Source organism: Pholcus phalangioides, unplaced genomic scaffold, assembly GCF_987345545.1.
Source record: "Pholcus phalangioides strain wild (caught in Gottingen) unplaced genomic scaffold, Ppha-v1.0 ptg000028l_1, whole genome shotgun sequence".
Lineage (NCBI taxonomy): Eukaryota > Metazoa > Arthropoda > Arachnida > Araneae > Pholcidae > Pholcus > Pholcus phalangioides.
The window spans coordinates 4,082,543-4,100,866 of record NW_028301618.1 but is presented as its reverse complement, the minus strand read 5'-3'; the positions used below and the strand labels follow the sequence as shown (position 1 = coordinate 4,100,866).

Below are 18,324 nucleotides of genomic sequence, written 5' to 3'. Positions count from 1 at the left end.
CCAAGTTTATTTTTTGTGTAAAGTTGATTCTTTCCTCCGAACAAAAGTTGATTTCGTGGCTAGTTATGTACAGGCCGAACAAAATTGTTTGAAGCGGCTCTGTAATTGCTGACTTTCGAAACGTACTTTCAATTACGAAAAGTTTTCCGACAACGTGCAGTTACTAAAAATTTCAAAATTTATTTGAGGGGTCGTATACGTGAAAAAAATAAGGAAATCAACTATACAATCCCAGTGTGCTTGAAACCCTGATTAGAAAGTTCTTGCCCTGTCTCTCCTGATGCAGACTAAAAACATTCCACGTTTCTAAGTGCAATATTCACCGAGATATTCTAAAAATTGAAGTTGGGGGAAGCTTTAAATACACTCATTGCCATAAAAATTTTCGCACCAAGAAATAATTGTGGGATCGAAACGAAAGTTGGCCTGAAGGTACATGTCGGGCAGATATGCAAATGATTAGAAATGCAGCGTGATTGCGTAATGCCACTAGAGGGCATTGAACTTTGTTCTCCTTGGAGTATAAAACAGGTAAGCAGAGCTTGCTGGAGTGTATTTAATCGTTTGCAAAGGAAATGCTGAGGTAGACATGCTGTTACGTCACCATCGAAGACCGTATTGAGCAGTTGTCAGAGTTCGATAGGGGAAGAATCATCGGGATGATGGAAGCTGGGTGGTCAGCTCGGCGAGTAACTCGTCAACTAGGCTGTTCTGATTTTACTGTGAGGAGGTGTTGGGACCAGTGGACAGAAGAGACGTCATTTACACGGCGGCCAGGTTCACGACGCCCTCGACAGACCAGTCGTCGAGAAGACCGTCACATCATCCGAAACACACGTGTAGAGCCAACTGCCTCATTGGCCGCTATCCAGACACAGGCAGCAGCTTCACTACGGGCCCCTGTGTCTTCCCGAACCATCGCAAGGCGCCTGGCTGAAGGACATCTGGTATCGCGGTGCCCATTACGTGTGCTGCCAATGACACCCACCCACCAACGCCTTCGTTTGGAGTGGTGTCGAGCACGACGGGATTGGACTGCAACGGAATGGAACCAGGTCGTCTTCAGCGACGAATCGAGATTCAACTTGAGCAGTGATGACAATCGTGTTCGTGTGTGGAGGCCCCGTGGTGAACGCTTCAATCCTGCCTTCGCTTTACAGCGACAAACCGCTCCCACAGCTGGTGTCATGGTATGGGGTGCCATTGCTTACGATACACAGTCACCCCTAATATTGATCCATGGCACAATGACAGCCCAGCGGTACGTCCATAACATCCTTCAGCCACATGTGTTGCCACTCATGGCAGGGCCCCCAGGAGCCATTTTTCAACAAGACAATGCTAGGCCACACACATCAAGGATGTCACAAGACTGCCTCCGCCACATTACCACCCTTCCCTGGCCTGCTCTATCCCCAGATTTGTCACCAATCGAGCATATCTGGGATCATTTGGGACGGCAAGTTGGACACCCCACAAGGTTGGTCGAACTAGAGGCGCATTTACAGCAACTGTGGAACGAGATGTCTCAGGACATCATACGGAACTTGTGTGCCTCAATGCCCGCTCGTATCGCATCGTGCATTCGCGCTAGAGGGGATCCAACAGAGTACTAAAACTTCTGTTCATCTGTACTTTTTTCTGCAATAAATGATCCTTTTTCTTGGATTTTCTAATCACTTACTTATATCAACGTAGTACTTACATGTGTAAAATTTCGTTTCATTTTGACGACTTCTTCTGGGTGCGCAAATTTTTATGGCAATGAGTGTATATGGGTAAACTGTTTTACCCACATTTAATACTGTTTTTTTCCAACTCAGTTTTTCTCAGTGAATATTGCACTTAGAAACGGGGAATTGTTTTTTCGTCTGCATCAGGAGAGACACTGCAACAACTTTCTAATCAGGGTTTCGAGCACACTGAGATTGTATAAATAGTTAATTTTTTTATTTTTATGAAACACGAGTGACATATCTGAGTACTACATGTTATTTGGAAACTTTTTCTAATTGGAAGTATGAGTCTAGGATCAATGATTCTCCAGTAAAATGTGATACACTCTGTATATACTTGTGGGGAGAAACCTTTTGTTCAAACAGGAGCAACTCCTGTCTATTGCCATGGGAAATTCACTAACAAATTAGTTGCGCCAGAACTGTGCATATGTACCTAACTGTCTGAATGCATGGTTAGTGTGCGTAAATTTTTAGTGCCGCTATTTTCTCTTTGGGGGAGGACTTAGAGATCAGTTTTACATTCGTGACTTGAAGTTAAAAGCCAACTACTACTGTGCTGTCAATACAGGGTTCCCAGCAACCTGGAAAGTCAGGGAGAATCAGGGAAAGTCAGGGAATCGGAAAACGGTCAGGGAAAGTCAGGGAAAATATGAAATATTTGTCAAAAGTCAGGAAAAATTCTAAATACTTGGGAAAAGTCAGGGAAAATTTGAAGGGGAAAAAATCAGAGGATAAATCTACATTCAAATGGTTTACCTTCACTTTTTTCCATGAAAGATTATTTTTCGGATCCCCAGGGAGAGGAAAAAAAATCCTTATCAGCATTTTCCTCCAGATCCCCTACTGAGAGAAATGTCTTATCAGTTTAAGAGTGGGATTTTACAATGTTGGCCAAGAAAGAATCTGCCCTCTGAGTAAATAGATGAAGGGATCTAAAGTGGAGAGACCCTCCTTTCCATTGTTGAAAGCAAAGCCAATATACCAGCTCTTAACTTCTTTTCTATTTCTTCTGAAAAAACATTTTATTTTCTTGTTTTTTTTTCCTGCCTGTGGGTAGAGAACCTTTAGGCCCATTTCACACTGAGCGGACCTGGGTCCAGATCCCAGATCCGCATGCCCTTTCACATGAGCACTAAAGTTCTAAAAAATCTTTAGTTTGAAATTTTTGCATAAAAACTTTTTTCCCCCAATTTTTGTAATTGTTTTTCTTTCTTCACCCCTGTTTCAGTGCTCATAGGCAGCCTAGAGTTATTCTTTGGTGGTTTAATCTAGAGCCCCATAGAATAATCTTAACATAAAGATGCCTTTTCAGTTTGATCGTCACAATTAGTCAAAGGGAGAATATATCTCAAAATATTTTCAAAAGGTTGTGAAAAAAAAATCAAAGATCTGTCTTTTTAGAAAATATGAAAAAAAAATTCTAAAAACACATCCAATGATGTTCCAAAAAAAAAAAACATTCAGGAGATATCAAAGACTTTGCAAGTAGAAAAAGGGGGAGGGGTGGAGACTTTCAAAATGTCTGTGCTTAGAAATATTCACATCACAATTCTGTGTTAAGCCTGGATTACACTATAAAAATTTTATAATTCTTTTACAAATGCTACCAATAAGCTGATCGGTTGCATTTTCTCGAATGTAACCGATAAATTTATTGGTTGCTTTGTTTCAAGTTTTATAAAATAATTTTCATAAACCTTTTAGAGTGAAATCCCATCCTTAGATTAGTCACATTTTTTTTTAAGTTTATAGACTCAATATCATGTAACGTATATATGTAGGTATTGGGGGTGGGACATACACACCAAAACTATTCAAGTGCTTAGGGCTTTCAAACGTGTTAATCCAGCCCTGAGTGAATGCCGTCCATGGATAACGTTGTTTAATAAAAATATTTAGTTTTAAAAATAAAAAAAATATTTAAAACAATTTTTAAATATTTATATTTTTAAAATTTTAAAAATTTCAAAATAAAAATAAAAATTTGTAATTAAATTTAAAAGTTATTAAAGTATTCAGTCAATTATATTTGTAATGAATTACAGAATGGCTTATAATTTTGGTCCTGTCAGTGTTTGTTGTTGGCAGGTTTTATTATATAAAATTGTAAAGTATGGACAAAAGGCAGTTAAAGTTGCTATATCTCCTTTATCTCAGAAGGAAATGGAGGGATCGACATAGACAAGTACATCCTATTGATGCACAGGGACCTTCATATGGTGTTTTTATATTTATGTCAAATAATTAAAAAATTCCATGGGAAATCATCTTGAAAAAGTAGCCAAAGATGTGGACTAATTCGACCCGCATCCACGTCGTGTGAATAGCTCCAAATAACAATGTACGATACTTGTATGTGCGGATGTGGAGCCTGCACGTAGGTTTTGACACATGCGGATGCCATCCGGACCCACATGAACACTTCAAAGGTGTGGGCGCATTCCACATCGTCTGAAATGCTCTGTATATACCAATTGTTAAAACTTCTTCCGGACCTGCTTCCACATCCACTCCGTGTGAAAGGGCCCTTAACCTTTATATGTTGAAGAATGATTTGAATTCAGTCATCTCTGTGAAATTTCCAAGGAAACTAGTGTTGTGTACAAGATCATATACACTGTTTGATTTCGTAAGGAGTGGTGGTGGCGGCAAAATATTAGCATCTGTCTGTAATGTGCTTTTCAATGGTGTATTAACATGAAATGATATACAGTCGCACCACCCCGTATTCGCGGTTTTTTCCCCTTCATTGGATTTTTTCCTCAGCAATCGTCATTTACATGTTTTGTTTACAAAATTTGAGTTGTGCCTGTTTAGGATGGCTCATTTGTCTAGTGCTACTGATAATGCTCCGAAAATACAAAAAAAAAAAAAAAATTATATATATTGACTATGCTTGGCGAAAGTAAGTCAGTTGCTGCTGTGGCTCACCACCAGATGATTTTCATGATATAGATCCCTCTATATTACGTTCTTCACATGTAGAAAAATTGGTAGAGGAAGTCTTGTCAACATACTCCAACATGATGATATGAAGAAGAAACTGCAAACAGAAATTACAATGTTCTTTCAGAAAACATCACCAACAATCAATCGCTGCACCCTCGTTTACATTTCCTTATAATTTTGCGTTACCCTGCTCTTCTCATGATGTTCAATAAACAAGATAAACAAAAAATCTATGGTTTCAGTTATTTGCAATTTCCCATATTTTCCCCACCCCCAGAATGTAACCCCCACAAATACGGGTAGGGGGTCGACTATAATTTAGAGCATATTTTCCTAATCTTTTTTGGCCCATCACCACCCTTCAGAAATTTTTTTCACCCATCGCCCCCAACGCAATTAACCCATAGGATCCTATGTTATACCTGTAGCTTCTACCGCCCCCTGGAACATTCCATCGCCCCCAAAGGAGCGTTAACGCCCATGTTGAGAATCACTGATTTAGTGATATTAGATGGTTTAGAATTATATATGCGTGTGGCAGTGTACGTGCATTTGGTCAGGGAAATTTTTGAATTTGGTCAGGGAGAGTCAGGGAAATGATCAAGCGGATTTTGCTGGGAACCCTGCAATAGGATCGTCCTCGCAATGCAAGTCCCACGAGTGGGATACAAGTTCACCCTTATGATCAGAACTTCCACACGGCCGAAAGATGATAGAAAATTTTAAAAATCGACTAATTACGTGATTATTAGAAGGAAAAAAAAAAAAAGACTTTTATACATTATCAATTTGCTGTCTGAGACTCAGAAACTTGCAATGCTTCTGAAATTCCCTACACATTCTTTTTTGCACCTCCCCCTCATTGCATTTTCTACATATGCACCTGAATGAGAATACAATGTTTGAAACTTTAGGAAGCAGTGGTTGGGTCATCGAATTATATGAATATAGTATGGACTCTGAAAGTCGTAAGCTAAAATAGGTCATGTATGGTAGGATTATCAGTGTAGGAATAGAAAAAGCACAAATGAGCAATACACGATTGTTTTCTCCACGTGAAAATATAGTAAAATAAGTATTGGTTCTTTCAGGCTATATGGCTAAGGTGAGTTAGTCTATTCTTGATGTTTCTACAGCATCAGTGACCGAAATCTTCATAAGAAAATGGTTAGATTATCCCATACCCTACATATTTCTCAGTTTAGAGAATAGAATGAGAAATATGACTACAGTGGAACCCCTTTTGGTTGCAGACAAACATGGGGCAGAGAATTTTGTTTGTCGACGGAGAGGGTCCATTGTTAGGTATTAAAATACATTAAAGCCTGTTGACACAATACCATGCTAGAGATATTTCTAGAGTGATGTTGGTTGATGGAATTGAAAAAAAAAATTAACGGGAGATGGTCACTATAGTACAGTGTGTCCATTATGAGAGGTTTCACTAGATATCTCCAAGATACCATGTTAGCCAAGGCAATAACTATTTTTACAATATGGGGCAAACGTGATTTTGCCATCCCCACAACAGTGTTTTTCTTATTTCAGTTCCCCTCATAAAATTTGCTGCCCAGGACAGTTGCCTCCCTCTAGCTTTGGACCTGTCGTACATGCAACTCCTATTCATTCCTCTGAAATCCCTAAGTAAAATGTGCAGAACCTGAAAAACTTTGAAAAGAAAGTGTTGAAAACTCTGTTGTGGGAATTTTTACCATTTCCAGTCAGCTGAGGGCTGGCTCATTGCAGAGTGATGTAAAACATTCTGCTTTTGGGGCTCTGAACTTTCCAATGAATCTGTATACACAGGAATATAGGTGTGTATGTATATGCATAGCCCTGACGAATTGATGTCATAAATATGTTGGAGCCATGCATGTGTTGTGCTTGCTTAGTGTTCCTGCTGGTGCTGTCGCCTTTCGTATTTTCAAGTGAAAATGGCCAATGCTTGAATTTTCCATTATGTGTAAGTACAGTAGAACCTTGATTATCCAGACTAATGGTAGGGAAAATTAATACGTATATAATTTTATAAACAAAATTGAAAGAAAGAAGTATTTATGCATTTTTACATGCTTAAAATGACTATACACTGTATATATTCATATTTGTGCGAAAAAATCTAATAAACTATTACACTTATTGAAAGATAAGCCACATTACTGATATACTGCGTTTCATTGATGTCAGAAATACAGTAGAACCTCGATTATATCTGAGCTATAAAATGTTGTGGAAGCTAACTTGAAAACATGGTTCTTTTCCTGTCTCAGCCATTCTGCACAGTTATAAAATATACTACGAGACTGACACAAACAAGAAATAGCACTGGTCCAGCCAATGAACCATGTGGTCACGTGACTGCATCCAAAGTTACACTATTCCCGTGCCTTATCTTTCAGTTGCAAAAAAAAAAGCAACTCATTTCGACTGTAATTGGCTGTAAATCTCTTCCTAGTTGATTGCCCCAGGACAACATCCGGTTCTTATGTATGTATATGGGGCTGCCATTTCAGTTTTGAGAATATAGAAGGGAGATGGAATGAAGACATCCAGTTCTACTGAATGGAAATGTTTGTTTACATCACAAAATCTTCCTAACCAATGAAGGAGGGGTGCAGTAGTCCAGGTCAATAAGATACTCGCCTAATTCGTGTGCAAAAATTGACTGTGGTGTGATGAAAATGATCAATGAAAAAAAAAACCCCAACAACACATACGGAAAAGCTGAATATGAAATTGAGATAAATTTTGGTATCACGGTTAATCTAAGCATAAATAATAGAGGTTCTATGGACTCTCTGTACTGTACCGTATTGAAGCAGGCAAACCTTGAACATGATACCCACAATGCAATGCCCGCATGGTAGGATCACCAAAAGCAAGATCCAATGAAGTTTTTTCATAGCAATATTTGTGTTCAGCAGGTGAAAAAAAACAAGTACAGTAGAGCATCGATTATCTGAAACAATTGGGGACTGGGGTCGTTCAGGGTACTGATTCTTTTGGATAACAGATCATTCACGGAAAAAAATTGTACACATTTTTCATAGGAGCACTTTATGAAACAAAGAAAGTGATATTAAACACAAAACTGTATATATTTTATACAAACACACACACCTTGGGGAAATATATCATTTATATTATTTGGGGAAAGCTCTGGCGATCACAAACTGAACTTTTACATGGTATTCAAATTTGAATTTGCCAACTGGAGCGCTTTCAGTTAACCTATGTTCCACTGCATTTGATACAATATCATTGTTCTAACCAAATGCAAGAGATTATAAATCGTGCTCATAAGTTATTTATTGAAATTTTATTTAAAAAATCTATTAAAAAAATGTACAGCCATTCAAATAGAATACAAAAAAAATGCAAATACGTATAACTTTTTGTATTGTTTTTTTTTTTCATATATATATGTTCCACAAAAATTTCTTCACAGCACTTCGGTATCATATTCACAATGACTCAACGAGAAGAATTTAAAAAAAAAATTCAATTATAAACAATATATATATATATAAACTATACATAATTAAATTCCCCCATGTATTAAATTAACACAAAAATCTTGAACGACTAATGTTTTACATTGTACTGATGCAAGATTTCCTGATCGATTGATAATGGAGTCTGAAATATTGCAAACCACCTAGTATTACAATCCAGTGTGGACAAACTTGTATTCAAGAAGATCTAACAAGTTTTTAATTGCATGCACAGTCTGAAATCACATGTAGTATGTAATACCATCGGGAGAATCATTATAATTTTAAGGGATAAACAAATTATGCTAGTAAGTTTATTCTCACTGAAATGGTCCTAACACAGAACTTGTTACATTTCCAATCGATATTTGCCATTATTTGAGATCTTCAGATGAATAATGATTTTATCAGAGGAACAAAGTAATATGTTGTTGTCAAAGTCATTTTAAACAGCCTTAAGGTAGACACGTACACAACTGAAAGCTTGACAAGTATGCGTCTTCAGTGTTTTTGTACAACCACGAACAATTTCAACACCACATGATATAGGTATCTAGGGGCAGTGATGCGTTTATTCTCTTTGGCTGCATACGGAAGAAAAACGCCATTTAAAAGAGTTGTGCAACCAGGAATGTCTCGAGCTGCTCGTACAATCGAAACACTTGGGCAAAATTTTCATATACATGTTCAAGTATGCTTGTCAAGTTTTCAGTTGTGTGTGTAGCCACCTTTATAGTTAATTCAGCACTGCTTGAGAATGGCAAACTCATACCAGTGTCTGTTTCCTAAAAGAAGACGTGCCAAAGGCTTAAAAATATTTGTCCAAAAATTATTCTGCATGTTTGTATTCTCATCTTGTTGAATGATATTCATAAAACTTTTCACTACAACACGCTGTAAAATAACCAAATGCCATAGAATAATTACAGAATCTATACCAAAAGTATTTGTACATAATTATTATGTGACAACTTTGAATGTGTTGTAAAAAAAAAAAGTTGTGTTTGATTAGGGCTGAAGCGGATCCTGCATTTTGCTTCAATAAACAAACTTTTACGCAAGTACAATGCAATAATTGTAAAAAAAATCACAAAAAAATGGCAAAACTGACAGTAATTAGTTACAGAACATCACAAAGGTTTATGCATAATGAGGATGGCACTAACAAAAAAAAATAAGTTGGCAATGAATCTTGTTAAGCTGCACCAATGAAATGAGGGCTTGTTGAACAGCAGAATACAAAAAAAATGCAGAATGACTGAATATAAAGTTTAACCCACTTATATAACAAAACTTTTGCTTTTAATATAAATTCAGCTTCGCCTGACTATGTTATTTTGATCACTCGTAATGAACAAATAATCTATAGAAGGTATGCATAGCCACAAAATGTTTAGCTCATTTCGAATGAAATATTGTTATTCTATTGAGTTATTTTCTGCAAATGCGATAATTGGTAATACCCTAGCTTTTCCTCTGAAAAATATTGCTTTGGTCTTGCGAAAGTAGTCAAAAGTCTATCGAGACATCTTTTATTATTTCAAAATTCTCTATTACATGCATGGAACCTTGCTACAACGATAACGTTTCTCTCTAAGAATCTGACTAAGATAGCTTTAGACCAGCGTTTCCCAAAGTGAGCAATGAAATGGTCCAGGAGTGGGGGGCATAAAAGCTTTAAGTTTATTGGTTGATATAGATTCTATGGGTTGGCTTGTGTTGAGGGGCAATGAGAGAGAGAAAAATTTAAAGGGGGGGGGGATGGAACAAAAAGTTTGGTAAACTATGCTTTAGACCATAGTTTCCCAACCTTTTTTGTCCCATCGCCCCCTTCTGAAATTTTTTTCTCCCACATTGCCCCCTAACACAATCTAACCCATAGGATCCGATGCTATCCCACATTGGGAATCACTGCTTTAGACCATACACTCACTTCTGGTTTGTTACGCTCAAAAATTGGTTTTAGTGCTGTTATCATGTTTAACTTTAAAACATTATGCATTGCTTTGGACATAGAAGCTTTGTAATTATTGCGGAGTTCATCATCTATAATTTTGAAATGCAAAGAGAACTCCTCAATAAAATTTTCTTACAAAGCATGCATAATTGATTAAACTTTTATTTCTACATTTTTCAAAATATTTTGGTTCATTTCTGAAAAATTGCTAATGACAGTCCTGTACGAAATTATTGAACATCAAGAGACCAAAATAACATTCCATTTTAGACAGGTTTACATTTTGCTAAGGTGCATATCAAAGCAGTAATCTGCACAGTGCTCGTCTCAGACAGGCAAATTATATCAACTAAAAAAGATATAATGAAGTTACAGATACAGGGTGATCAGCGAATAAGCCCTTATTTCAAAATTAAATATCTCTACAACAAAGATCAATAGAATTATGCGGTAAACGGTACGTTTATTAGCAAAACTGTAAGAATGTTGTACAGAAATTTTACAAAAATTTTAAAAAAAACAACTAAATTTTCGAAATTTCTGTACAACATTCTTAGTTTTGCTAATAAACGTACCGTTTACCGCATAATTCTATTGATCTTCGTTGTAGAGATATTTAATTTTGAAATAAGGGCTTATTCACTGATCACCCTGTATCATAATCAATGGGTCCAACTCAGATAGATTGTTGAGAATACTGGCATGGCAATGCTTGATAAGTAGGAAAAAAAGTAATAAATGCAACTTGTATAGCCTATATATTACATACAGCACACACGTAAAGAAAATATTTATCAGCGACAAAAACAAATATCACAAAAAAAAGGAGGATGGGAAAACCGCTTCTTCAATTCCTCATGAATACTGTTGTTTTAAACGTTTACTTAGTGAAATCTAAAATGTTATTTGAAGAGTTTCATCTTGTGTCTTAAATAAATCGCCAACACACTTCAGAGCCAACTGGTGCTATATTTGAATTCATTGGTGTTGTCTAGAATGGATAAGTGGTTTGTTGAAGTTTCATGAATTAATATTTCAATTTTCACACTCAGACAATGATGTCTCGTAAAACAAGGAGTCAAAAGAAAAACGAAGCATTTAAAAAAAAAGTCACAAGGATTATGTGCTTCGATTTTCATGCGATGACTGGAAGCATCTCCTTCGAATTTCACTCTCAAAAAATTTTATTATATGGGTATAAAGGTTATATACTAGACAACCATAAAGTAACATACACAGTAAAACCCTGATTTAACAAAATTTTCTGAATGGAGTAGGACTACCATTTTGCCAATCGAGGGTCAACAGACAGTACCTGAAGAAAATTATTTTATGCATACAATATTCCTCGAAAAATGAGACATTTTGAATACTCACTTATTATTCGAAAATGTTTTGAAATCGGCTCTATTTTTCTAAAAGTCAATAGGATGTAAGGAGAATAACTGATCAAAAAATTCCTGACACGTAAAACACGACAGAATATCTTCAAGGAATTCCACAGAAATTTCACTCCATAAAAATAGTAATTCACATCAATATGGATCGAATCTGTATTATTATCCCAATCCCAGATAATCAACAAAATCATCAACCCTACGCTATATTCATCGTTATAATACTTCATATAAAAGAACTATGTATCGTTTCTTTCATAAGTTTTTTTATAAGACTCCTAAGATGATGACTATTACGTATAATATAATATACTGTATGTACAGAAGAAGAACGCAACACATAAAACATAACTCATATTAAGCACCACTGATATATATATATATATCGATCACTACACACAAAAAAAAAAAATCACTTGCCAATACAAAAGTTTTTTTTTACTTTCCCTTCGTTATAATAAATGCTATATAAATGCTGTAATACGTGCTTTGTACAAAAATACTTTACGTTCATAAAAAAAAGAAAATAAATCGAGACGATAATGATAATGACTTTGATGAAATGTTTCAGCCGTTTTTTTTATGACAACATGAACATGATATTTCCGAAAACATTGTTGTCTCGATAAAGAAAGAGATTCGCCAATAAACAGGTATGAAAAAAAAGTATAAAAGTTAATGACTTTAAATAAATGCAATCTAATTGTTAAAAAAATCATTTGAGAGTATCTTGTAGTACAGTGGGCAGTTATTCGCCAGCTTCTCCAGTTATTCATCGTCCAAGGAAGCACATTTTCAACATGCGTTAAGAGAATAATAATTCTTCGTGATAGTCCATCATATATAAATTAATAATTTTTTTATTATTAACTATTTAAACCTAATAGTGACTAACCCCAACTACTCGCAAAATATGATGAATCTCTCAAAGAAGTACTAGCTGCGACAATTGCTAACAGTAATGTTAAAAGCACAGATGATGATGCCCGCTGCCACGAGACAGCCGAATTGGTCTTTGTTCTTGGTGGGTATTGCTGTTCGGGCACATTCCTCGTTGGGAAAGCTGGTGTCGAGAAACTAAAATATATATCACCATAGTTGTTTGTTGGCTCGTCTTCATCGTCGTTGTAACCGCTGCCAGCACCACTACCGCTTCCACTCGAGCTCCAGTCAGAGTCAGCTGAAATACATAACAAGAATTATGAAAGAAATGCCCAACAATGCTGTCATGGGCAGCATTCAAGTCATGGGATACATTTTTTAAAGGAATTACGATCCTGACTGTCCTTAAAAAACTAATTTCACATTCCTCAAAAATATTCCAGATAGAAACAGTCCAGTTGCCTATGTTAAGATTCAAAAATTCTGCCCATTCATAAATATCTATTAGACATACCTTCCAAAGTATACTAGATGCAGGGCTTGCAATCAAAAAATTAGAAAAAAAAGTTGGATGTCCCGTATAAGATAAATTTCAAAATAATTTTTTTCTTCATAGCGTTACTTTAGTATCCTATAAGATTGACTCGAGCCGAAAGGAAAATGGCAGAAATGACTCAGTGGCAAAAATAACTTTGGGACAAAACAGCCCACTATCAACCACAGATAATTCTTTGATCTCTTTCCTAACAATATATCACTTTATTTTTACGATGCTATCGAATCTCTTCCTCGACACACATCAAATTATGAAGACACAAGTAAGTTTTTTAAAAATTACATTATTTTTCGAGACCACTTCCAAAAACACTGTGCAAAATGTGTAAATTACAAGGTCTGATGTAAATAAGTCAAGGTAAACCGGATGGTTGCACGCATTGTCCACCCCCTTTTTTTTAAAGGGATTTGTTTAAATTTTTATTGCTCAATACCAGTCAAGGGCATATAGCGGGGGGTGGGTCTGGTCCTCCCCAAAATGTGAGGATAAAATGACCAGAAAAAGATGGCCAAATCTGTTGTTCTATCATTTTGGTCCCCCGAACAAATTTCTGGCTATGCCCCTGATGCCAGCGTAATCATTTCTCACAAACTAAACACTTTCATTTCTAGCTCTTTGCTGAGCATTGTAAATATTGTTTATGCCTCTGCATGCCCTAAAAATACAGAAGACAATTGAATGTTATTGGGTATCATCAGAGTCACCAAACCTATAATAGGCCCATGTATCCAACTGCTTTGTAATGCAAACTATTGTTTCACCTACACAGAAAATGTGCGCCATAATTTTGAACGATGAATGTTAGTTACTGTCCAAGACCATGAAATAGTAAATATTTTTCATCTTTAAAAATTATTTTTTCCATCCAGACCGAAGTTTTATCTTTAATGACGATTCAAAAGCATTGACACAAAAAAAAGAAGAGTTTTTAACCCTCAAACTACGCAAAAGGAAAATTAATGAACAATATGGCCCACATACACTCAAATAATTTGGAAAAAGAAAACCGATGCAAAACTTCTGCGTTGGTTTAATCATTAATTGCAATCCACTACGTTGTATTATTTGGCTATATTTCAATGATTTGCTCTTCATTTAAAAAAGTTTACTGTAATTTTGTTCACAATATTATTGGTAGGAAAAGTAGGACAAAAGCTAGAAAATAAAACATTTTGCCAAAAAGTGGGAACTCCTGCAGATGAAATTTTTTTGAAATTCAATAGAGAATGAAATGAAATAAAGAACTTATAAAATCTTGGCCCTATCTTTTAATAGACCCAGATATTTTCCTTTGAAGTGCGAAAGATTCTTTGTAGAAATATTTAATATCATGTATTCAGCAAAGAAGCAAGCAGGTTTATCAAAAAGACATCCAGCTTCAGTGCAAATCCAATTCTCACTACCTGTGGGGATTTTTTACCACAGAACATTTCTAGTTAATCAAGGATTTGCTGCAGAACAATGCAAAACATTCTGCTTTTGGAGATGCTTTATTTTGGTATGTAAGTTTTGCCTGAAACATATGTTACAAAAACAACTTCCATAGATTAACAGGTGAAGAGTAAACATGCAAACATCATTTTTCTAAGAACATTGCACATTCATGCTTCTAGCATGAGAGGAAACGATATACTATCCCAATAGGTGATGCATATTAACTGCCAGTTTGATATCACCTCATATTAATGTGATTTTATTAGTTGGCAACAAAGAATGATTTTTTCGACAAAGGCATATGTTCAACATCACTCTTTCTTTTTGAATGTGTTTTCAAAATATTTACTCATTTAAAATTTGTAGAATGAAAGTTTCAGTTTCTATATTTTCAGCCATTTCTTTTTTATGACAGAATGAATCAGCAGACTTTACTCACATGAATCCTGCCAAACAACATCAAGACCGTTGTATGCATGAGTCAACTTCGTTGTTATGAGTTTCAAAGTCAGAATTTGTTGATTGATGATGGAATTCTGACGCGTTACATCGAAATCAACTTCTGGGTTTTTTGTCTGGTTCGCTAGGCCTTCACCCATAACGATGGCTTCGTACCTGAAATTTAGAAACAAAATACGTGGTTGAAATCAACACCTACATATTCCACATTCCCAATAAAATTCAATTAACACATACCATTGAAACTAGAAAGTATCAGCATCAAACCAGATCAAACACAAAATGAAGTCGCACAGTTCATTGATTTTTTAAGAATCTTATCATCTAAAACTTTCATAATAGGTGTGTGTTGCCACTATTTTATCCTTCAACTGCAATCAAATATAGTTGGCTTCGCTTACTGGGTCACAGATAAACAAATACTCTGCTTCAGGCCTGTAGCCAGGAATTTTGTTTGGAAGGAAGAGAAGAGACACATGACTTTTATACATGCACTAACACTAGAACGGCCAGAGAGCAGTCATTTTTACTATTTTCAATTTTGAAAATGTATCGTACACTCAATTTTCTGGGAGTCTTCTCATTTATTTCTATAATTCCCTCAATGTATAAAAATTTGAAGACATTGAAGGTTTTGTTCAGTATACACTATCTACCAATAAGTATTTGGACATCTATGCAAATGACGATATCTGCGGTCCTGAGATACGTCACGCCCTCCGCCGGTATATATCGTGTAGGAAACAACATCAGCATTAGTCGCATGCAAGATGCCGCGCAGTTCGGAGCTCTCTGATTTCGAGAAAGGTATAATTATCGGGTATCACAAAAACGACAGATCCTTAAGGGACATATCTAGCGAGCTGAAGTACCCAAAATCGACAGTGGCCTATGTGATTAAGAAGTGGAAGGTGAGCTGTGATTGTCGGAATTTGCCCAGAGTCGGCAGACCAACGAAACTGGGAGATAGAGACCGACGGGTGCTGTCCAGAGAAATTCGGAAGAACCACACCCAACCGATGGCCCTCATCCGCGAGGAGTTTCAACAGGCATCCGGGAGTATTGTTTCAATGAATACCATCCGTAAGGAAGCACATCTGATTGGTTTTCACGGTCGTGCTGCTACCCATAAGCCTTTGATCACAAAGTCCAACCGCGTTGCTCGGTTAATGTGGTGCAAAGCACATCAAAATTGGGCCGTAGATCAGTGGAAACGGGTTCTTTGGAGCGATGAATCAAGGTTCACCCTCTACCGTTCGGATGGCAGGGTCTGGGTCTGGCGTCTGCCTGGAGAACATCTCCTGCCAGAATGCATTGTGCCAACAGTCAAGTTCGGCGGAGGTGGAATTATGGTCTGGGGGTGTTTCTCCTGGTATGGACTGGGACCCTTGGTCCCCATTCATGGTAAGCTCAACACCGATGCCTACTGCACTATTTTGGATGACAATGTGCTTCCTACGTTGTGGCAGTTTTACGGGGTGGACCCCTGTTACTTCCAGGACGACAATGCCAGCTGTCATACTGCGAGGTTAACCAAGACTTGGTATGGTGCCAATGGGGTTTGAGGCGGACACTGTTTACTGCAAAACGAAGAACATCTTTGGTTTTGGTTTGACTTTGAGACTGGAACTAAAACTAAACTCTCCTCCCCCCAACTCCTGACGAAGATCTTTCATATATACTGTATCACTCACTGACTCACACAGAGAAGCATGTTCACGTTCAGTTTGTCTGAATCTTAGTTGTCTTATATTTGTGTCTTGGTAATTTGTGCTAACATGTTTAATAAATTTGTGTTATGTGTACGCCTCGGCTTCAGTGGTGACTCTCAAATGAACAGAACCTTCTGAATAAACTTTTTGGTCGTATTTCCAAGCTCTGGATTATTTTCCCTCTGTTTCCATTGGCATGATGGGATCTTCTCACGGTGAGCTACTGTTTTCGCTAATCTTCCGGCCTTTATATATATCTTTTTTCTTGTAAAATTCTAATATTGTTCGCATAAAATAATTTTGGTTGGAATTTTATCCTCGTTTTCCCCCCATCTATTTCGTTATTGTTAGTACGAGATGGATGACGGTACGGATCCCACGGTGGTCGCAAGAGTATCTTGTAAATTGCCTCCAATGTGGATAAATAATATTGCTTTATGGTTCGTGCAAGTGGAAGCTAATTTCGCAGTAGCACAAATAACTTCCGATATAACGAAATATAACACTGTTTTAGCAGCTGTAGATGCCGACTCGCTTCATTCGGTTTCAGACTTGGTGCTTAATCCACCAGCCGAAAACAAATACGAAGCACTTAAAAAAAGGCTTATCGCTGAGTTTACAGATTCTAAATCGATACAAATCTGCAAACTGTTGTCTGAATTGACTCTCGGGGATAAGAAACCATCCTCTCTACTGAGACAAATGAAAGAGCTGGCAGGAAATTCAGTAACTGAAGATTTTCTAAAAACTATTTGGATGGAAAGGTTACCTTTGAACTCTCAGGCCATTTTATCAGTGTCAACTGCAGATTTAACTGAGTTGGCCACACTAGCCGATAAAATTTCCGAAATACGACCAATACCGAGTATTTCTGCGCTTTCTTCACAGTCAGGCCCTTCATCAGATTCTGTGAAATCTGATATTGCACAATTACGTAGTGAAATATCGCAATTAAAAATTCAAATTGCAGATTTGTCAACGAAAATTAAAAATGAAAATTATTCAAGAGGGCGTACTCATTCTCGCTACCGAAGCAACAGCCGTAATTTTAGAAATCGTAACTTCAATACTACACAAACACTATGTTTCTATCATAATAAATTTGGCGAGAAAGCAACAAAGTGTTACCAGCCGTGCACATACAAATCAAAAAACTAAAGCACGCTGCTGCATCGTTACAGCATACTTTTTCCGGTGCAGCAGCAGGTCCTACTAAATGTAGACTTTATGTATATGATAAAGCGACAAATTGTAATTTTTTAATCGATTCGGGTAGTGACATCTCTTGCATTCCTGTGTCACCCAATGTGAAGGACAGTTCTTCACATTTTCTCTATGCAGCCAACAACACGAAAATTCCAACATACGGAAAAAAAGCATTTAGAGCTAAATTTAGGGCTTCGTCGAAATTTTCGTTGCACTTTCCTCATTGCAAAAGTCAATACTGCTATTATTGGTGCTGATTTTTTAACACATTTCGGACTCGTGTTGGATTTAAAAAATAGAGCATTAATTGACTCTATCACTAACATGCAAACAAAAGGTGTACTGTCCAATGCTGCAGTACCCACAGTGAAATTGATTGTTGGTGAATCACCATATCATAAAATTTTTGAACAATTTCCAATTTTGGCAAATCCAATACCGCAGTTTTCCCATCCTCCAAAACATAACACTCAGCATTTTATTGAAACAAACGGAAGTCCAATTTTCTGTAAACCAAGAAGGCTGCATCCAAAAATATT

At 36.7% G+C, this 18,324-nt stretch overlaps 1 protein-coding gene across 1 annotated transcript in view; it reads right to left on the bottom strand.

The window, feature by feature from the left end:
* Positions 1 to 11,955: 11,955 nt before the first annotated feature.
* The window catches only part of LOC149067789 (glypican-6-like), a 116,680-nt gene continuing 110,311 nt past the window's right edge, over positions 11,956 to 18,324 (bottom strand). Inside the window, exons 8-9 of the mRNA XM_089251975.1 lie at positions 14,848 to 15,023; positions 11,956 to 12,716 (exon numbers count right to left, since the gene is read on the bottom strand). Coding sequence (XP_089108101.1) covers positions 12,427 to 12,716; positions 14,848 to 15,023 — 466 coding nt within the window. The 3' untranslated portion in view covers positions 11,956 to 12,426. The remainder of the gene's footprint in view (positions 12,717 to 14,847; positions 15,024 to 18,324) is intronic.